This window comes from Aulonocara stuartgranti (genome assembly GCF_965226115.1).
Source record: "Aulonocara stuartgranti genome assembly, chromosome: 3".
Lineage (NCBI taxonomy): Eukaryota > Metazoa > Chordata > Actinopteri > Cichliformes > Cichlidae > Aulonocara > Aulonocara stuartgranti.
Window position 1 is genome coordinate 34,156,211 of NC_138941.1, and position 23,344 is coordinate 34,179,554.

Genomic DNA, 23,344 nt, shown 5'->3' on the forward strand with positions numbered 1-23,344 from the left:
TCCTGACTGTTTTTGAGTCTTTTAAACAAACCACTTTGAACATGTGGTAAAAAATTATGGAATGAGCGTTCAAAACAGACCGACATGTAGAGAGCATATCAGTGGCATGTGGTTGTTTGTCCTTGTATGAAGTAAGTTTAGAAAAAAATGATTAATTCTATCCAGTAAGTTTAGTTTAATTACTAACAGACAGCACATAAGGACTTCCCAGTCACTTAAAGTAAGAGAAAAGCTTCTGAAAATCAAAATATTTGATATCTAAAGTGTTCTTTCATTTTTTTTCCCCATTACCTTTTAAGGACCTTACACCTTCATGCAATCATGTGCATTAATTGAACATTTACTGTAAGAGGCCTGAGTTTGTGTTAAAGTTGGAGGTCTACAATATTTGGACAAAATGCAAATTGTTCCAATTCCTAAAGTCTTGTGCATATTGCAGGATAATAGTAATAATGCATTTTTAGTGCAGAGAGGGTATGTAAAGATGACCAATACTTTCTTTTTGACAGCAGCTGTCATTAACAGGTCACTAGTGTGTCCACAGTTCTTCCACAGAAAGTCAATGACATTAGGCATCTTGAGAAATATTTGAACTTTGTGTCACAAGCAGATTTTTCCATCATAGAAGCTCCTGAATGTCCCTGACTTTCAGAGATCTGGTCGCAGCATCACTGCCAGTCCCCTGCTGCTAAACTGTATCCAAACACGGAGCGATTTGCTTGTCACGCGTCGTTTTGAAGCTGGTCACTATCGGACATTCCAGGCTCAGACTGTCTAAGTTCAATAAGAAAGATCTGTATTGACTCATCTCTCTTCTTTCCAGGTGTTTGGCCTCTAGTCTATGCTTCTACATTATTTCCACTCTCCAATGCTGTAAAACCCAATGCTGACATCTCTGCTGTAGTCAAATCTCTGCTTACTTTAAATTGCACTCTTCATTTTTCCTTCTCCCTTGCTCCTTAATGCAACCCACCTTCTTCCCATCACCATCTCACACAAGTCATTCCATCCAAGCCTTCATCTTATCATCATCACCACCAACATCTAGACCCTGGGAGCTCCTGCCCTGATTCCTATCACTGCTGGGATTTCATTCTGCTATGATGGGCCATCGGAGTCTAATTGCCAAATAGCATGATTGAATTGTGCAGATCAATAAATGATGTTTAATACCTTCCAATGATCTCTCCTTATTGAATTGTATTTACTACCCTGTCATAGGTCAGTCAACAGTATCCTGCGCTCTCACTGGTAATTGCTTGAAACACTTTCCTCAAAGTTCAGAAACATCTATCTGATGATCCACTTACTTCATGTGGGTTTTATTCTTTTTTTTGCCAGCAGCTGCTTTAAGTCACTGAATGTCATTGACTTTCTATAGGCTCTGATTGCCTGGTCACAGCCAATTGCCTCCTGTGTGGACACAGCTACGCTCGGGTTTCACTGTGGTCAAGATTGTTTCAGATTGACTTTGACTTTTGATTTCATAGATTCCAACTGGGCTTGAATAACATGTGTTTGGGTTTTTGTGTGTGTGTGTGTGTGTGTGTGTGTGTGTGTGTGTGTGTGTGTGTGTCTCTTGTATTCCTGTTGCTCGTAGTAGCAGTGAACACACTCTGGCACGGTCATCCCAACTTTGCTACACTTTTTTTGTCACGTTCAACTTTTGAACTTCTACCATAGTGTGGCGGTTTTAGAGACACAATCAAAGATATCGCCACAGTTCTTCCACACTGATCATCTTTCATCTGGGATAGCCCAAAATCACAGTGTTTACACAGCATAAAAAGCCCGTAGGTGGGGAACTAAAATGAGCTTACTGGTAGGATGATGACAAACAAGGGGTTATTTATGGCTTGGGGTGTTGCAGCAAGCTGAGTCAGTACATGAAATACGGTTATGTGTTCTTCTGATATAGAAAACCATATGAAACTGCATGCTAGAAAAACACAAAAAAAAGAAGCGGGAATAGCCAACTATATGAAAGTTTTGTACCAATTCATCATGTGCATGTTGCTTATTTAAAACATATTTTATTATATCAGATAAAACGCCTTAAAGTATGAGGCAAACCCAATGAAAAATGAACAAATACAAAGCACAAAGGCAGCTCAACTAATAAATGATGGATTCTATTGTCATTTCAGTGCAGTAACCATCTAAGGCAACCTCGAGCACTCCTGAGGTTTAAAAAACATGTTATTGATTTTACAGTTGTTGCTCTGTGCAGCATGTTAGTGGCATATTTTGAGGCACTTAGAAGTAGAGGCCATCACCGTGGCCTCTTGTGTCAGCGGGAAATGAACCCAACAAGGAAGCTGGAGAACAGCAGCATGCAGGCCCCTGGGGAACTTACTTATTGTGACCTCGCATGGCCCGCTCCACTCGTGGCTGCCTCGCTGAGAGTCGTGTTGCAATGGTCATTCGGTTTCAAAGAGCTTACCACCGCTTCACAGATACCTGAAAAACAAAGAATTAAGGAATTACCATACAAAAGATAAGCATGAGCACACTTCAGACAGGAAGATATATAATTATGCATATACCCTGCTCACTGAGATTTAATTATTCCTGGCTATGAAAGCAGTAATCTTACTTTTCCCTACACGTGGTGACTATAAATGCAGGTTTTATTTATTGGTATGTTTAAGTATTAATTAGTCAGTGTCACCCGTTGGTGTGCTGTCTTCCCAGTCATTTTTGTTTTCATTCACCTAACTTGACCTTTATATTTTCCACAGCTTTCTCAAACTCCTGATTTTTTACGTGTTTTTTTTTTTTTTTTACACTTCGTGAGAAGAGAACAGCCTCTGCTGTCGCTCAAAAGTCGAGGCATGCTGTCAAAGATGTTTTATCTGAAATTTTTACTTTGTTTATCATCGAGTGTGTGGGATGCTTTTCATCCTCTCAGCTCAGTGAGTCCTCAATTCTTGTTTGTGTGTGGGTGTTTGTGTGTGTTTACACAGCTCGTAATGCCACAGAACTGCCCCTCAGAGTAATTAAGAGCTTACCCCGTGATCCACTCAGGCAACACAGGGGATTGGCTTCACTCAATACTGCCGGGCCTCCATCACTAGACGAGCGAACGAGGAGCAGAAACACTGAGTGCTGCGCAGCAGACAATCAATTCCTTCATATCATTCTCCCTTAATCACATTCATGATCGTCTCTCTGGTGAGCAACTGGTGAGACGTGGTGAAAGGCGTTGGAAATTGAGGATAGAAATGAAGGATAATAATAATAATATGAATGGTGGGCACAGAAGCTCCAACAGGCTAAAACTATCCCCCACTTATATTCAGTGGGTCTCTGTCACATGCACAGTCACAGAAACCAAACAGAGACTTGCTCACTGACTCTTGCATTGTGTTACGTAGATGAGATGAGCCTTCATTAGACAAATTAAGCTGATCGCCATCTTTATTGGAAAGGTGACACATCACACTGTTTTTTTTAGCTGTTTCCTTAAATGCTGAGTATCCGTTGTGGAGATGCAATGACCTAAAAAGACCTCCTATATCCGGGTACAGATGCTCATTTTTTGTCTGTCAGGAGTACGTTTGGCTCTTTGAAGTGTTAATTCACTCTCTGACCTCTTCACCAACTATCCCCACTGAGACCAGGGTGAGCAGTACAGTACCAGAAGCTTTACATGACAGGGAAGGTTTTTTGTTGTTTTAAAGCTGGTCTAAGGTGGCTTTGCAGATTTATTTAGCAGCACTGGTTTGCTTTATGCCAGCTTTTCCCAACCACTGTGCCGCGGCACATAGGTGTGCTGTGAGAAATGATCAGGTGTGCCATGGAAGATTATCTGGTTCCACCTAATTAGTACTCTAAGCGATCGGCGTGAGTAACGGGCAGAACAATTACATTCTCTTCCACTAGAGGGCAGTACAACTACCTGCTCTAATTAAATGGGTTGCCAACTTCCAGTAAAACAGAAGAAGACAAAGAAGAACTTACATGATGGTCATGCTGTGAGATGACACAGCGCGTAATAGCAATAGATAAATATTTGAAAAGAAAAAGTAGTCAATCTGACCTGGGTCCTGGAGAAAATTCCAGCCCAGGAAGGCCCTAGCATGAGTAGTGGTCAGAAGAAAGCAAAAAAGGTATATTGGGAACAAACCGAGCCAATTCCTCTATGCCTGGTGCTTTTTGAGACATTTTTGTTTGGTGGTGTACCGTAGCTCCAAAAGGTTGGGAAACACTGCTTTGTGCTACAGTCACACAAGTGAAAACAGCACTTGGAGACTCTGGCATAACCAAAATTATTGTGACCTTGTGCAAAGAGCTGTGATCCTGTTGCCTTTAAAATGATTGCTTCGAAGGTGAGACCAGGTCTGCAACCACTTGCAGTAAGCTCCTATCAAGATGGTGATAAAGCGACAGGAAGCTGGAGTCAGTCTGCTATCACGTTGCTTCTGAACGGGGTTGATTTGTCTACGTACGAAGTCAGAATCCAGCCAGAACCTCATAGATCTGAAAGAAAGTCATCCACAAATAGAGATCTAGGTGCTGCAGGACAGGGATTTAACTGTAGAAACCACGAAAAAATTCATAAACCCAATTTCTGAAAACGCAAAACCGTAAAAAGAAGATTAAAAAAACAGAATGTAATGATCTGCAAATCTCATAATGCCATAAAGCCCAAATTTTTAACTGAGAAAACATGCAATTTTAAGAAAACTATTTTTTTAATTTGATGGCTGCAACACATCTCAAAAAGTCTATGATTCAATATCAGCAGTCCTGGGTTTTCTTGACATTTTTTTGACTTATGATTAATGAAAGGCCTTTACCTGGACCACTCTAAAATCTGTATCTACCTTTTGGTATTGATGGTGACAGTCCAGTTCAAGTTTCCAGTTCCACAGACATACCATCAAAGATGCAGAGATGTTTCTGGCAGTCTGACAACAGGTTGGATGGTCCCTCTCCCCTTTAGTCTGGATGATGCAGCAGAATTTCAAATGTCCATTTTTCTGATCACAGAACAGTTTTCTATTTTGCCTCAGTTGATTTTAAACAGGTCCAGAGAAAACAGCTGAATGTCTGGCTCATGTTCACATGTGGCTCCTGTTTTGCATGACAGAGCTGTAATAAGCATTTACGGATAGGACAGTAAAGTCTGCTCACAATCATTTCTAAGACGGTCACTTCTTTTGATGATATCGTGTACTGTAGATGATGAGATTTTCTTGACAATTTTACGTTGAGAATTATCGTGAAACTGTTCCACAATTTGTAGATGCAGTATTTTGTTTTTTTGTGGATTGAGTAATCTCAGTAATCATTACTTAACTATGTGACTCTTAGATGTTCTTTTTATACCCAATCATTTTATGAACCTGTTGCCAATTAGCCTATTTAGTTGCAAACTTATTCCTCCAGTTTTTTCTTTTAGTAGGCTACATATCACTTTTCCAGTCTGTTTTAAAACTTTTGTTTTAATGTCATCAAACTCAAAATGATCAAATTTATAAATTAAACATCAAGTATTGCAGTTCTTTGCAAAGCTCTTTGAGAGTGATTCCAGTCAGACTAAGTTGGTACATAATTGTTTGCCTCCCGTCAGGCCACCTCTGCAATTGGCTTTCAATTGAAAGTTGAGTGTGTAACACCTTGAACTTCTGGGCAACTGGTTGGCCTTCCCAATTGCTTGAAGCTAGTTGCAAAATAAGAAACCAGTTACTTTTAAATAAGAATAAATGATAATAAAGTTCATACAGTGGCAAATGTGCCCCTGTGTTTGCTAATCTTGCTCACTGGACATTTTAAATTCCAATTCTTCTGAGCTCAGTACTATGTTATGCTTCCCAGTTTGAAGGTAGTGAGACTTAATCGTTTTAGTTCAGACTGCTGCGTCATGTCGCATTATGATATTAAAGCTTGGTTAGCCTGTCACTTTGTCCATTGCATCATTACTAGAGTGACATTTCAGTTACTGTGTCTTCTGATGCGACTGCTTTGTGTTGTTCCGCTCTTTAGAGCTGCAGTCATTTGATCTTTTCTCTTCAAGTCTTCAACGATTTAAAGATGAATATAGGATTTAAGAAAAGACAAACCTAGAGTTAAAATGCACAACTCATACTTTAAACGGAAATGTCTTCTCAACCAAATGTGAAAGGTAGATTTAAAAACCTTCAAAACTTTTTTTTTTGGAGAGTTTTATCTGTAGTCATCTTCAATTCGTGGCATGGTGTGACGGATTCTAGTGATGACCCAGTTTCAATGTTAAAAAAAAAAAAGGTTTGTCTTAGAAAGGGTCTCATGCAAAATACATAATATTTTAATCAATGCAAGTCTGAAATCAAAGACAGTGGATTGCTGGTTAATAATGACTGCTGTGGAGATGGACGGATCTTTGAATTTATCCCGTTTTTGACACATTTCAAGACACATACTGTCGTTATGAAGAACAAAGAGCTTGGCGAAGGAAGCGCTTTTGGCTACAGATTGATTTGTGTGTACACAGACAACACATACATACAAACTGTCCCCAAAGCTCACACCAATTTGAAACAGGCAAGGTTATTCATAAAAAGATAGATGTAGCTTTTTGCTTCTGCTGTCATTTGACGATCCATCTTAATGCATGATAATACCGGCTGTTGAGTTTTTCCCTTTGCCGGGCTTCACACCAATGCATCCAGTTTGTCTGTTACAGAAGGCTGATGATAGAGACAAATTACCGCTCATAGCTGGTTTACTGTACTTCGCTGTGGCCAAAGAGGTGGCTGGAGGCCACAACATTTTAAACGCAGGGAGCCGATCAGCTGATATATGTGAGGTTATCGGGAGGGGGAGGCAAAATTGAGGAAAGGGGCTTAAGCATTCGTAATTTTGTTATGCCATTGATTGCAGGTCACATATCTAATGTTTGCAGACTGAAACAAGAGGATTTATGAGGTACAGCGTAATGGAAAGTTTACTGCTATTCCACTCTGAGCCAAAGCTTGTCTTGTTCTACCATTTAGCAGGGACAATATACGAGGCACTAATGGAAAAGGCAAGCAAGGCATGTTAAATATCTTGCTCCTTATCAACACAGGGCGTGACAGGTATATGGCGAAGCATTACAATGTTTCCCCCCTTGATGCGAAATCAATACTGCGACATGTTCAACCGCACATGCCGCCACCGTAGTGTCCTCTTAATTGAATGTGATGTAGCATCTGCTGAATTTGCACTTGTGTTCGTTTTGCAGCAGCTTTACATTGCCTTTGAAAATATCGATAGCTTCTCTGTACCTCTGCAAACCATATAGGACGCATCCGTGCAGTGTGTGACTTTTATCAAGCCTGATGACAAGGACAAATACTGTAGATTGAAAGTGTGAGTGCCTAAGTATGCACCTAAAACTTCATTACACCACTGCATTAGACTAATGTATGTAAACCTTTTGAAGTTTTTATTTTTATTACTTGCTGCTAAGAAAGCATAATCTACGCCTGTAACTGTCACTTAGGCCTGTGACAGACTTTTGCACAGGTGTGGAAATGGCATGCATTACGAAATGCCCCGTATTTGTCACAGTTTTGGGAGTGAAGCAGGCAGTTGTGCTGATGCCATGAGGAAAGCTGGACAGTTTTTTGTCCTGCTGCCCTGCTAATGAGTGGCACATTAGTGTAGCCTTGTAAAACTTTCCATTGTCATAACAGGCAGATGTGTCCTTGTTACTGTCTATGTACCAAATCTGCTCGCTGCAAGAGGATGGGAAGAATTTGTGTTCTTATTCTGTCTGACTGTCCTGTTCATGGCTCCAGAAATGCAAAATTAAGCAAATGTAACTAATAATGGGCTGCTTCCCAAAAGCGAAACCTGCCAAACGGTGACGTACATGGATAATTGTTAAGACAACATTATTTGGCATAAACATCGGTGGCTGTGGACTGTGATCTTGCACGTTGCTCGGTTTGACTGTAATAGCGTGTTCCAAAACCCAAAAGTGGTTAACAGCAGGAAAAATAATCTTTTGAATTTTAATGATCTTTTTTTTTTCTTTTTAAAAATGGATTGTGTGTATGAGGGTACGAGCCATAATGATGATTTTTTTTCCCTCCTCTCTTGCTTTTGCAGCTTACCTCATGTCTGCCCTTAATGTCCGTGCCTCTAACACTTCAAATACCTTGTTGTCTGAGCAGGACCATCATCCACCCGCCATCCTGCTCTCATTTGTCTTTTACAATCTCAGCTAGTACATGTCAGGTCATCAGCCTGTTTGTCCTCCCCCCCCTATTGTTACCCTGAGATGCGTTCAACAGCCCACTGCGGTGCAGGATAAATGCAATCATTTGGGATTTAGCACATGAGCGGCGGATGGAGTAAACGAGAGGAGAAGCTGTTGTGCTAAACTTTCATGTATTTCGATGAAAACTGGTTCATTCTTAATTTGCTAGAGTTGATTTTAATGTTGTTTATGTGGTTGGATTACATTATGATGCTGCAAAAGCTGCAAAATGAGTGTTAATGAAGTCATTCTAAAGTTAACGCACGCTGTGATCCTGACATGAGGTTAAGGTTGTCTTTGTTTTCTTTCCTTGTTTTTTCTGTTTTCTGCATTGTGTAACCACTCTTGAAGATATATTTGGATCTGCTTTAGCAAATGAAATAAACTTGAAATAATTAAAAGACAAAGCAGAGGATTTACTTGTGCCAAGGACAGCAGCGTCTATTTTCAAAACCCATAAACCCTCATAATAAAGTGTCTACATGTGTTAGATGCGATAACGACTAGGAACACAATAAAAGCAGTTATACCATACCTAGGCGCCTTGAACCATCCAACTGAAGTTTTTTTGTGCTTTTGTGTGTTGAGACTTCAGTGTCAGCACTCAATCCTAGCAATGAATCATTCTCACCTTTTCCAGTCCATTATACTTATGTTTCGCAACTGCGTTCATGCTCATCGTCAATCAAGTCACATGACAAAGCAGTCAAAACAAACCTTACTTTTAACATTTCCTTGATAGAGCTTTGGTTTACAGAGAGGAACGGGGGGAAACTGACCCCCCACGGGCAGTTGCTCAATGTCAAGGTCAATGGCGAGTTGTCAGAGCTACAAGGAAAAATCCATTACCGCGGCAGGGGAAAGGTGTTATATTTGTCATTCTCAAATGAACAGCAGCTATTTGTTCCCCATTGGTCAAGTTTGCACTTGTCGGGAGTTTGACCTGACTATGGAAAACATTCAGGTCTCCCTTCTGCGGGGCAGGGATAGCTCAGTAGGTAGAGTGGTTGCCCCATGATCGGAAGGTCGGGGGTTCGATTCCCCTTAACAGCTACCCTGAGGTACCCCTGAGCAAGGTACCGTCCCTACACACTGCTCCCCGGGCACCCAATGGCTGCCCACTGCTTCACTGAGTGAATGGGTTAAATGCAGAGAGCAATTTCCCCACGGGGCTCAATAAAGTACAATAAAGTACACACTTTCTGTGTAGGAAAAACTATCACTAGTCCCAGTCTTACCTTTCGATTTCTTCTTCTGCATGTGAAATACTCTGTTAGGGAATTTGGATGGAAAGTGGTTTTTCAGCTAAGTACGAGTATGCACCACTCATTATATTTTAATTAACGAAGAAGACTTTTCAGTCCCTTTCTAAAACTGTTATGACAAGGCAGTGATTTCTATACGGGATCGGGCTATTTGCGAAATTCTGGTCTGGTCTGAAAATATGCTTGACTGATGCATCTTGACACTAAATGAGTACGAGAACAAGGCCACCTGAATTTCACCCAAAAGATGTTGACATTTGAGTTCATGAAAGTCAAATATCATCAACCAGATATTTTTTGAAAAGAGTCCATTCAGATCCATGGTTATTAATGCACTGCAGCTACGTTTTTTTGGATTTTTTTATATCAAGCACTGAAAGCTTATAAGTCAAAGAAACAAATGTAGAATATGAGGTGGTTTTCCCTCAATGAAACAAGCAAAAGTGCTGCATTACCTCACCCAGTAGATATTGCTTTACCTGTTAATATGGTAATTATGTATGAAAGGGGCCACACAATAGGAAAAACTCCATTGTCAGGCAGAGAATACATCAAAATAAAAATAAAAAAGGAATATAGTGAAGAGTCAGTGCCCCTCTTTATCACAGTCCTATTGTGTAATGAGATGAAATGATTGCACAAGAGAGGCATTTAAAACTGGGTTACGCTGACAGTTCCCTCTGAGAACTGCTTTGACAAACATTCAAAATTTAATCTGTTTATATTTAGCTGCTTCATGATTGAATAATGCATCCCTCTTACATGCAAAAACAACTGCAGGGTGTCAGCGATAATGAAAAATGGATACATTCAACATAGTTCCACGAAAAAAGTTCTCTTCTGCATTTCTCTTTTGCAAACTCTGCCAACCAAATCCATCATTAACAGCATTAAATCCATAAGACATCAACTAACCCGAGGAGGAATGAAGGGAAAAGCCAGCGGAATAGCTTACGATTAATTCCATCACTGGCTAAATCCGATTGTAAAGATTTATGGATTTGTAATTAGCATAAACACGAAGGAGATCGATAACAATGACATTATCTCTGCTGAACTAATCGGTTTATTCACACATCAAAACAAGGCAGAGTAAATCTTTTGTTTAAAGACGCTTCATCTCTGCAGTGTGTTTGGGTTTTAAGATACTTTAACAACAAAGTACGACAATAGCGAGAGCCCACATTGTCTTTACGACGCTTGTAACGCGCCATTTTGGTGCTCTTATGTTAAATCAAGGAATCAAGGAAGTGGCTGACATCATTAAACCGTCAAATGTGCTTCATGCTGACAGGTCCTTCCATTTAGTAAAAATGCATGTTAAGTCATATCAGCCACAATCATTTTACATGAAAACAAACTCTCTGAACAGATCAAACGGGACTGGGAAAAAAAGGGGGGTGGGGGATATATTCACAGGACCTGGGATGGTTAGGGATTGCTGTGCCATCTTGTGGACTGCACAACTGTGCAAGGACCCTGCTTTCCAGAGAATCTCTGCACCATCTATTGATTGACACAGTGTCATTTCCCTGTCAGGCGCAGGAATAGAGCTCAAGGGCCGGAATCCCTGACGGCTCGGAGCCTGAGGAGAAATGCCAGGGAGCCAGCAGGCACTTGTGTTTTTAATAGAATCCGGCCAGAAAAAGATCTGTCATTTCCTAGTGCACTATTTGGGTGACTTCTAGAGGCCATTAAGAGCAACTTTTCCCCACCTTTAACATGCAACCACAACTACCCATGGCACGCACTGACAGGACTGAGTGCACCTGCTGGAGGAGTGCTCCATTTTCAGATAGTAATTCATTTTAAGGAATGACTTGCAAATGTTATGCAAGAGCATCTGTGCACATTTACATATCACAGTGTGCATGTGTGCACATGTAGATGTATGTACATTGGCTGGTGATTAATGAGAGCATTCGGAATTTCATTCACCTGCTTTTCATTTATTTGTAGAAGCTGCATTATGAGGAACAAAAGTGAGATGGAAAGCAGCTTTGTATAGTATATATGTGCATGTGTAGGCACGAAGTTTCACAGTCAGACAAAAGAGAGAGAAAGGGTAATAGAAAATGAGACCCTTGAATATGAAGTACAGTATGTGCAGGTACAGTATTTCATTCTCAAATGAGTGCCGCTCCATCTCTTGCTCTGCTCGATAATGGTCTATTTCATCACATAATTTGTGTAATTAGGTCCTGGACATGAATAATGTTTCATTTATTATAACAACAGCTGTCAGCATTTGAGAAAGAAGGGCATCCGTTTGTGAATTTGTCAGAGAGTTAATGCAAAGGGAACAATATGTCTTGGTTCAACAGCACTCCCAGGGTGATAATTTGGATGTTCTATAACACAGAAACTGAGTGACATGCAGAGTATATTAATAAAGTATATGAGGGGTTTGAAAGTTAAACAAATAAAAAGCAGAATCAAGACCACCAGCTGACTCTAGGAGTCTTCCATCTGTTATTAAAAACCTGCAGCTTTATATGGTTGCCCATGGAGTCCATGTGTGCAACCCCAAAGCAAGATTTACACACATTTAAGGATGTGCCATAACAATTAGAAGTTCATTCATTTTCATTGTTACTGATTACTAAACAGGAAACAAGATTGCAATCTGCTCATGTCTATCCTTTAGAGATGTAGGTGTGAAATTGTGAATTAAATTACAGTAACTTGGTGTGAAACTTACTTTGAAAAGTTACAATACTTCTATTGCAATGTCATTTAATGTATTTAATGTATATACGCATTACAGTCCCGTACTGTAAGCATCATATTATACTACTTTGGAAACTGATTAGAGTGTGGTAGCTCTCCTTGTGAGTTCATTAAGTCAGGTCACCTGAAATAATGAAGCTGATTAATTTCTCAAAACCTCTTAGCAGTAAAGTGTTTGTCTATTCAGCTGCACCCCAACAGGAGGCCACAGACACCGTGACATCACCCACTGGTTTCTGGCTGGCATTTTGAAGTCTCAACATTTGCACTTTGGACACCATTATTTTGGGATTTAACAGATTGTCTTTAGAGAGCTGGAGCTTGTTGTGCTAGGTTATCAGCTTCTTGCTCTTGGACTCCACCTTAAGGGGCCACTTAAGGAACTGCAGCTTTTAGCACACTCTAAACTAGCTAGCAGCTAGCCAACTTGTATTTGGGTGAGGAACTTTGGTAGGTACTATTCAACTTTCTTTGCAGATCTCTTTCAAAGGAAGCTGCTGTAACACAAGTGATTTTTAGGTCACTACTTATGGGAATTCAGATTAAGCTTATACTTATTGCTAAAATTCTGTATTCACTAGGATTTTGCTGTAATAATGAACCATTTCAATTATTCGTAGGATATGAGCGCCGCGCTTGTCATATCAATTTCTTTTAACCATCTCAGGCTCAAATTAAACTTTTTGTTGCTAATGCACAACCAAGTCTTGCAGTGGTACTTCTGAGTAAAAAAAACTCATAAAATATGTATGTGGGGTAATCAGGTTGTTAGTTTTTAACTGTTGCAAATCGGCAACGCCTGCCTTGAGAAGGTTAATAATGCCAAGGGCCTTGTATTTCAATTAAAGTGGAATATCCATGTTCAGAATTTAAAAATCAAACACTCAAATGTATTTTCTAAGCTCTTCAAATGTTACTGTTGGGTAACCCCTCTAGTTATTTTGCAGCACACCCTCTTGCAAGCGTGTGCAAAAATTCTTTCCAGCCAAGCAAAATCAACTTCTTCCTCCATGATGATTCCTCCTCAAATTATTGGAGGGGATGACATACAGAAGAGCCGTGGCGGGCGGCCATGAACCTGCCTGCATTTGCTGACTCAGAAAACGACATTAGCATACAGCTGCCATTAGCCAGGCTGCAGCTGCCTTTTTTACTTTACTAAGAGGAGCTCTTGTTGGGCACAGGGACCTGTGCATGAGCTTCCCGTCTGCTTTGATGACTGATAATGTGGCGCTCAGTCTGCAAACATTTACAGTGCTGTATTGTATGAATTACTTAGAACAGGACATAAACAAAATGTGAATCCTGTTTTGAGCCAAATATAGATAGATACATGTCTTTGCTGGCAGATTCAATCACAAGTGCACAGAATTTTGGTATTTGTGGTTTCAGCCAAGTTCCCTTTAACGGTTTTTAAATTAATTCTGCTTGTACCAGTCCACTCTAAAGGAGAACTATCTTTTCATGTCTAGTTGAAGCTGAATCGCATCCTGTCAGGGTTGAGGTGATGTTGCAGGCAGATTGCTTATCTGTCAAGATCACGGCAGACACAAACAGGTTGCTGATGCTGCTGCTTAAACCTGTCTCAGTCAGGCCTCGATCATCAAATCTGTCCCTGTCTCCCATGATATATTGACAGCATTGCATTTGTCTCCCCCTTCCCCTCCCAGCTGAATTCCTGACCAATCCCGTGCCTGGTTATCAGCCCATCATAAAGAATGTATGACAGGACCTTAGAGCGGTGAGAGATGGTTTCAGTGAAGCTGGGAGGGCTGGTGAAGATGGAATCAGAGCCGGTGCCGACCTCCCTGAGGCTTGTAAGCAAATATTACCAGGGGGCTCTCCCACCTGACCCAGGAGCCATGTAAACTATTTGCGACTGACACACAGTCACACCATACACCCCAGTGTTCCCAATACAACACTTAAAAGAGTTTGCTTCATCTGCTGGTTTGAGGACAAGCAGACTGATAATCAATGAGGTTTAAACAAACAATATTATTAATAGAAACAGAATGCAATAATTTTCAAATTATTTAAAATTATTATTATTTTTTTTAAATTACATTTTAAAAGGAGAAGACTTCTCAACAAACGTGGCATATCCTTACCCACTAAAAATTCCTCACACTCTATGTTTGTCCTTGTTTGACATTATCTGTTTTATGGCTTCATTTCATGCAAAATTGTGTTTTCATATTGCATTTTTTTCATTTTGCTGGAGAGACAAGAGGGCTGTCTAGACTGACATAAAAGGTGTTTAACAGTCACACACATGTGATTTCTTACACAAATACATCAAATCTCTGTTTGCCCTTATTGTTGTTTTTGGATTCCAACTCGTCCTAAACAATCAGGACTTAAGAAACCAAACATAGCAGACAGACCACTATAGGTTCTCATCTATGTCACAAAATATGACAGCGTCATATTGTTGCCTAGCAACCAATTAGCAATGGGCTAAAATGACCTGATTTTAATATTTTTGCATCTGCAACACCTTATACTGTGAAAGGACAGTTTTTTGTGTTTAATGGCAGCATCGTTCATTTATATTAAGACTTATGCATATTATGTTCCCAACAAGCTGCAAGGCAACCACCTAGCAACGGGCTAATTGACATTGTCTTTGTGTCCCTTTATGCACTTGAATCACAGATTCCTGTGATTTTAATTTCATGACAGTAACATCTCAAAGAGCTGAATTTTATAAGACAATACAGTCTTGTTGCCTAGAAACCACCTAGCAATGAACTAAAATTATCTTTGCATTTATGTATCTCCCCTACCTTAAAAATCATTATATTCATTTTAATTTCATGGGGAAACACAATGAAGAGGCCCAACAATTCTGTATCCAGGTCCAGGGCCTGTACTGGCTCTTCAGAATCTTTTGTGGAGAACTCTTTGTATGTGCACTAGCTGTCTGTACAAAATGTGCCCAGAGAAACTATAAGCTAGGACAGAGATAAAGTTTATAAAACCTACTGACATCAAACACATTTACCTGACTTATTTACTTTTGTTTTTTTTAGGTGTTCATTTGTAATCATGCCACGTCTTTTGAGAGTAATTTCAGATCTATCTGGTAACTGAGGTGCTTAGCCAGCATTTAGTTAACTTGTGCACTGGGCCAACTTTGAATGGAAAAACACAGGTGTGGAGTCACCTAGACGTCGCCCACTATGGACACTATTTGACAATTTATTGAAATTAATCAAAAATAGGTAGAAAATGTGTGAAAAAGGTCGAAAAGAATAAGTACACCTTCAATTTAACACCCACACTGTTCAGGTTTGAAACAATTCCTATAGGGAAAAAGAACAATATTCCAATTAGGTTTTAATGTCGTAAACACAGCTGATCTGTTCTTATTTGTCAGTTTAGTTTTATCCATGGACAGACAGATGGCTACATGTAGCTCACCTATTTATCAGAGAAGCAGAAATTCCTTTTTAAAAAAAGTGTTGATTGGACATGGTTGGAAAACCTTAAACTGCAAGTGTGCTTTACAAATTGCGATCTCCAGAGATAAACCTCAGACCTAAATCAATACAATCGGCAGGATAGTGACGTCAAATCTAATTAAGATTGCTTTTGTGGCACAATGGTACCAATCTGTGTTGGGTGGGCCCAGTGTCAGCATGGGCTATTGCAAGGTTATTTTTCTTTCATTGTTTGAGGCTTAGAGACACCTCCAGAGGGATCCCTATAGCCAAGACACTATTATCTGGCTAAGGTTTGGGACAATCACACTGTCCCTCTCTCATTTCTTGTAAAGGTCCCTCTTCAATTAATCTCAGAGCCAAATCTTTTTATTCTCTTCTGTACCAACCCCATGAAAAGAGACTTTTTCAAAAGAGATTGTGAGCAGGTTGGCTTTCAGTGTTAAAGGAGAACAAAGAGGGATTATGTCATATAAGAGTAAACTGGGGAAGAGAGGATGTAGCCGGGCGATTCTGATTGTGTATAGATAATGCTGTGCTGTTACATCTGACAGAAAGTGTTTGGCTTGGAAGAAACATTTCACAGACTGATCTCTACATTTCAGTTTGGTCCAATTTTTCATTCAATTTAACTAAAACCAATCCCAGTGTGGCGTCTGTGTGCAGATTTCACAAACTATGCAGTCAGTGCGAAAAAAACTGTAACTTTAAATTACACAATACTTAGTTTCTGGGCTAGGTTCTATTTTCTAAATTCTATTTTCATTCACTTTCCTATGCAAAAATCCGAGAAGGACCTGGACCTGTTATATCTGCAATGTAACATTGCAAATATAGTGTTGCTTGTTCTGCCACCAAACTCTCCAAGCTCCTCATGGCATGATTACTTTCTGACGTTATTATTATTATATATATATGATGCAATCGTTACCTTAGGACTCATTAATACATTTATTTTCCAGTGTGTTGTGTTGTTACACAATTCCAACAAAAACAGAAAGAAATGGAATAATATCTTTGCAGGCATAACTATTTACCTATATTTACCCATGTAAGTATTTCCGCATTGTTTGAATATTTGACTATGCTCAATATAAACATTCCTATTAACATTATATAACTGAGGAAAAATAAGAAAAAGCATGAAAGGGGCACTTTTAAAAAAATCTTGTCATAGATGATAGATTTCTCACCTACTTTTGTAGGTTTTCCTATTGTTTGTCTTGGTTATGAGTAAATGCTGAAGTCTGCAAAACCAAAAGTCCCAAAGGAAAACGGGTCACATGAAACTGTTTTACAGATTTAAAAAATCCGCTGTGTGAGTGAGTTTGCTGAGAAAAATAAACCCCAGAATACATATAGAGGTTATTAATTTTTCTGTCCAGTGCTGAGTTATTAGCTATATTTCAGATGCGATTGATTTCATTCCTCCTGAACAAGAAAATATTAGATCATTTAAGCACATAGGTTTATCTGAATATAAACTTCAGTGAGTACACTGTCAGCCTAATCATTAGAAATTGCTCCTGCTGATTACATTATCACACTTATGTAAACTTTACCAAATTCAAACACATTCAGAAAATCATCAAAATCAAAGGAGTCCAATACAGTATCGACTAATTCTAGTATTATGGTGTAATGCTGTTAGGTTTTTCATTTCTTCTTCGCACACCATTAAGGAAGGAAGCTAGGCTAACCTAAGCTAGCTTCCTGCCTCGTTTAAGCTAGCGTAAATGACATAATAAAAATACCTTACCATCGAACACAGCTCCTTCTATAAGCTTCAGAATTTAGTCTAAAATCAATAGTCAACATCACAGTGGCTACGTTCCACTTTTATTTTTATATGTTTGTTGGTTTTTGGTTTTTGATTTCTTTGATGGACTCAACAAGATTGCTGCTTGAAAAGTGGACAGGTGAGCAATATATGAATTTTAAAAAAAGTTATGGCTTGTTTTATGAAGGAAATTGCAGTCAACAAATTTGTTAAAAATCAAAGATAAAAAAATGACCATTAATGCTGTTTGTTACTCTAATAAAAAAGAGCATTACTGCAAAGTCAAACAGTCAAACTCCTCCTAGAGAGAAATTACCATGTCCACCCCACTGTTTTCATCTATATATGCACATTTGTACCGAAACCAAGCGGGATTCTCTGGGGCCGAGAGACGATGTTGAAGCACGTGTCAAAAACCTGCACTTTATTTAATGGTCATTTGAGGCTTAATGCTAAAATGACTTAACAGCATTGGGAAGCAAACATGACACAGGTCACGAAAACCCACCCAAAGGTTTGTGCTAATGCCGGGGATCAACAATGGGCAAAGCTACAATAGCTTGCCAATTAACATCATTTTAGGACATTTCTGACTATGGGTTTGATTTTTAAATCAGAATACAATTCTAGACATACTCATTTATCCCATCTCCCTTTCTTTCTTTCTTTTTTAACCACGTGTTTTTGTCTTGGTTAGCAGTACTATAGCAACCCAGGAGCCACCACATATGATGAATTAACAATAACCCGTGTGGTGGATAGGATGACTGGAATACAGAGGAAATCGCACCATCCTAATGCAGACAAACTATCGACGCAGGCAATGAGCACAAGATCTTTATTTGTTCATCACTTAGCAGAAATTAGTAGATATATTATGTGTGTCTCTGTGCTGGATACCAAACTTGTTTACCAAATATATTAGCATCTAACTCCACCCTTTCCTCTGAAAATAGTCATTTATAGGTCCAAGAAACTCACGTCAACCTTTACATGTACACAAAGAATGAGAGTTACTCAAAACATATTTATGCCCATATGCAAGCTTTAATTAATTAGATTACATGTAAATTTTTCCTTGTAATTTTGTTACATAAGTACAGTGTAAAACATTTAAGGGATTCCTGTCACATGAAATTTACTTGCCTGTGATACATGCAGTTCACGCCGTGGAGAAAGGTGGGATAGAGAGAGACTCATTAAATCAAAGTGCTGTATAGAGAGCACATTTTCCTTAATAAATAATAATTTGAGTAAATAAACTTTCGATTTAATATATTTCAGTCACATTTCACTCAAAATCTCCCCTTTTTCTATTTTAGTGCAATTTGTGTTTTTCTCCACAAACTTTTATTCGACTGCTGTGTTGCCTCAATGTTCCAACTTGTCACACTGCCTTAACTGCTAAAACTCATTTTACTGATAATGCAATTTATAGACATTAATCATCACACAGAAATATACAGAACATTTATACACGAGTACCGTGCAGCGCCATGGAGATGGCACAAATTGAAACTCAATACCAACTGTATTACAAACTTAAATATTCATCTCCCCATTTCAAGCACTTGAACAAAACAAAATCAACAAAACATCTTGTGTTCATTTGTTAACTAATATTTTTTCCCTAACCAACCCTGCAGACATGTAATCAGTTCAATACAACCTTGAAAAATGCAAACAAGGCAATCGAGTCGGGGCGATTAATTCATTTCTGGATTGCTGCGCCTGACTGAATGTTGAAAACACTAAGATTAATTTTGGAAATTTATATATTTTGTTAAAGTGCTTTTGGAGCGTGCAAAGACAAATGCTTATTTGCACGAAGCAGCCGAGATATAGCGTTACTCTGTGGCCTGAACACACACATGCAGTCAAAGTTGTTTTAAAGTCAAATGGATTGTAATAGGAACCCAAGATGCACTCTGTTCCTTACTCCGAGGATTAGGTAATGTGTAGAACAAAAGAGTTGTGAATAATTTATTGACCATTGCATGCACTGTGGTCATACACATACAAGTGTCATTTTCCGATTCAGTGTGTGAATCTTAGACAGATTACACAAAGACCCTTTTAGCGCTATTAAAACGACTGCAAGGACGTCAAAGTTTCCTTTTATCTTACGTCAAATCTTTAATTCTGATGCTCTTCAGACAGATTTGAAGTTTAGATTTTCTTCACCTCGGGATCAAATCGTCTGCGGCGTGCGTCTTCGTAATCACCGCTCCATTTATAACCCCAGAATCAATTTTTAATGATGTTCTTCACCCGTGCACACCGGAAAAATGCAGCTGTCCACATTTGCAGTTGCTCAGGGATGCTGAGCACTGAAAAAAAAAAAGAATCAGGTGTTTCATGTGATAAATTTTTTTCAGTTGATTTGACAAAGCATTTTGCTGGGTGGAGAAAAGCTACATTATGATATTACTATAGCTTCTAGGGCAACAGTGGAGCTTTTTTCCTTCCTTTCTTTCTTTGTTTTACTTAAAGAAGCACTGTAATGGGGACTTCATCTTTTTTTTCTTCTGGGGCTATTCTATAAAAAGGTGCCAGTGTCTGAGGTCCCAGTGGTACCTATTACGGCAGCCTAGTAGTCATTAATCACAGACGAGTAAGCATTTCAACACAGTGTCCGCCCAGAGTTTCCAATAGCCATTCATTAACAGTTTCCACCACCATCTCTTTTCTTAGTATCTGCCCCCTCCTCTCATTTGCTCCCACCTGGACTCTACGGAATCGGTCCTTTTCTTGCTGACGTACCTGCTTTTTATTGCCGGTGTTATGTATAAAGTGTCGAGAAAGGTATGCTTTTCTTTTCCATAATATGGGACAGATCTGAAGATAACCTTCGCAAAAGTTCTCCTTTCATGTGCTTTCGCCTGTTCTCTCCCCCCAATCCAAGTTGTTATTTCTTACAAAACCTTGTTACTGTTCATACAGCGTACGGTGTTTATTGTATAGCAGTGAATAGCACTCTGCTGAAAGCTGACAACCTGCCGTCTTTAATTGCATTCATCTGTCTTGGGTTGCGACTAGGGCTGGGTATCGTCACTGATTTCTAGAATCGATTCAATTCCGATTCACAAGGCCCCGAATCGATTCGATCCACGATTCGATTTAATTCGATTCGATTTAAATCTGGGAAATTTTGACAGTCAGAAATATTATAATTCAGATCAGTACATTTACATATTTTTGTATCAATAAAAAGGAAGCTGACACACGCAAGACTTTATCACAGGTGTGAGCATCACAGCAGAGGCCTTTGTGTCAAAGTAGCTGAGGATAAAACACAGAAAAACATGAAGGTGATTTTCCTGGCCTGGGATTTTATAAAAATATTCTGCAGTACATCAAAAACGAAAGAAAACCATTAATTAATCAACATTACCTCTGAAGTTACAGCGGTTTTATTACAGACACAGCGTTTTGCATTTTGAATAATTTTAAAAAGTTTAAATTTGTTCAGTATTGAACAGCAGAAATGAGGTTTTCTTTTCGGAAGAATGTAAAAGGGAAAAAACAGCGGCCGACAGCCTGTAAACAACAGTAGACTTGTGCGTAACAAGCAAGCGAATAATGAAGAAAGGGAAACTGTTCTTGAAGTACAGAGAGAGAGCTGTGCATCGCAGTGGAAGCAAAACAGTAAAAGTCTGAGTGAATTCATGACGATGTTTATGTGAAGCGTTTGGATCTTCTTTTGCTGCTGGTTCGGTCAATATTGTTTGGAGAGAGATCAAACTAACAGCTTTAGAATCGGCGCATAAAGGGCGTGAACACAAAGCGCGGACCCGCCGACAGATCAGAGTCAGCGAGCTGTCGGCTTTCAGCCCCGACTGTGAGAAAAGCGACATCTAACTGATTCTGATCCGCGGGTCCCGCTGTGTGTTTAAGTCTTTGTGCAGAATCCGTGTTCCTGCTCTCATTTACTGTCTTAACTGTTTGGTGGTTCTTGAAATTTTGTGAGATTTCACCTGAGATTCTGGCATTTTGGGCAAAATAAATTTATATTAAAAAAATCGATTCAGGATTTTAATGAATCGATTTTACGTTATCCAAGCCAGAATCGATTTTAATCGATGAATCGATTATAAGAACCCACCCCTAGTTGCGACCAGGTCTAAAGGTAGCAGGGAGGTAGATGAAGAAAAAGTTTCTGTTTTTTTCCCAAGAAAAAGAAAAAAGAAAGACACCACGGCGCTTTGAAGCTGATGTATAGCGTCACCAACATTACCAAACTTTTCATCCTTAAGCAACTTTGTAGGTACTTTGGTGCAATGAGACGGTATTGCTTCTTCGTGTTTGTAAAAACGTTCGTTTTATATGTGCTGCTGAAACTAATATGTCAAACATCAAGGGAAAGAGTGGCCAGCGGGGGAATTATAGCCATTATTAATGGTCTCCGTGATCTCTCAAGGGTTTTCCATTATAATTATTGACTCTTTTCTTTCTTGTCTTGTGCTTTTTTTCTGTTTTTACTTAAAGCTAAAGCCGAGTCAGCGTCTGGTAAAGGAGCTGCAAAACAGAAAAAGCATCAAAAGCATTAATAACTGTGCGGCTGGGAAGGTGTTTTTGTTGCAGAAACGAAGACCCCCGAACACTGGGGTATTTTTGGTTTGTTTTGATTGGAATCAGAGTTAATTTGATTTAAATAATTTCACATGCGTTAATTAAACTATAAAAGTTTTACGGGACCTTTAAAGTGACTCTTTTGACTGCAAATATCCTTGTTTGTTCTAAAAAACAAACCAAAGTGGGTCATTCAAAGAGGCGTGGGAGACATCTCATTTAAATTTAGCGAACTGCTTTGACACCAGAGAGCAGCTCCTGCTTTAAGAGATCTGTTTGATTGCAACTGGTTCCCTTCCACTCAGTGTGAAGACCGCTTCACCATCAATTTCTGCAGGTGGTAAAAGAGAATTACGCCTATCAAGTGAAAGCCTGATTTTCAGTGCACCTCGTTTGTTACTTTTATGTGTTGTTTCTGAATAGCGAAAACTCATTAACGATTTGGATGTACTACACAGCACCAGCAAAACTACTGTCTGCTTTCCCTTTCCCAAGAAGTCGGGCATCAGGGACGCCAAAGATGGCCAGAAAACTGACATCTAAAACCTGAGTGATTTGGCTTTTGGCTCTGATTGATTAGGCAGGGCCCTGAGCCTGTTCATTGATATTCAGCAGAGAAGGGGTAGACTTTCTTCTCAAGATAATTTGGCTACATTTACAGTGAACCTAACACCTCAGCAGCACCTTACTTAATATCAATCACCTGATGTGGGATATCCCAAAGTGCTGACCAGCACATAAGCTGGAAGATGCCTCCTCTTCAGTTTACCTCACGTCATATAGGACATTAACCCTGAGAGGCAGATTTCCCCTGGCAGCAGCCTAAACAAAATGATTGCTAATCATTTGTCGTCTGGCTCGCTGCAAGACTGTGAGTATAAGTCTGCATTGATTAAATGGGAAGAAAGAGAGAATGAGAAAGTGCAGCCTGCTTTGCTTGACGAACGCATGCGAGAGGTAAAATGTGACAGACGGCAGAAACCGGCTAATCTAAGGTCAAATAAGGATGCGCTTTCATCAGATACATCCACGGCTTGCAGGTGGCAGCGGGCTTTGACGGGGGACTCATTCCACAGTTTTACCGTGACACCACCAAAATTTGTAATTTATAACAGCCGGAAATGAAACGACACCCTACTTTGATTGCTTTGCTAAGGGTCATTTGTACGTGCTGCTAATATTCCAATTATAATATAGAGGGGGAAAAGTAAGCACAGCCTTATATTGTTTGAAATCGAGAGTTTCTGTATGGCGAAGAAATGCAAGGTAAATACCCCTGTGGCCACACAAAGAATGGCAGAGCCATTACTCATATCCC

At 39.4% G+C, this 23,344-nt stretch overlaps 1 protein-coding gene across 3 annotated transcripts in view; it reads right to left on the bottom strand.

Moving 5' to 3' along the window:
* The window catches only part of LOC309701946 (uncharacterized protein), a gene marked incomplete at its 5' end in the record, with an annotated part of 106,523 nt that overhangs the window by 13,923 nt on the left and 69,256 nt on the right, over positions 1-23,344 (bottom strand). Inside the window, 2 exons of one of the 3 annotated variants that reach the window (XR_014275317.1) lie at positions 1,526-2,460; positions 3,012-3,073. Coding sequence is in view for 1 of the 3 variants with exons in the window: in XM_082526293.1 (XP_082382419.1) it covers positions 2,357-2,460 (104 nt within the window). Of the gene's footprint in view, positions 1-1,525; positions 2,461-3,011; positions 3,074-23,344 lie in introns of those variants that run through there. The other 2 variants (XR_014275316.1, XM_082526293.1) reach the window with 2 other exon arrangements.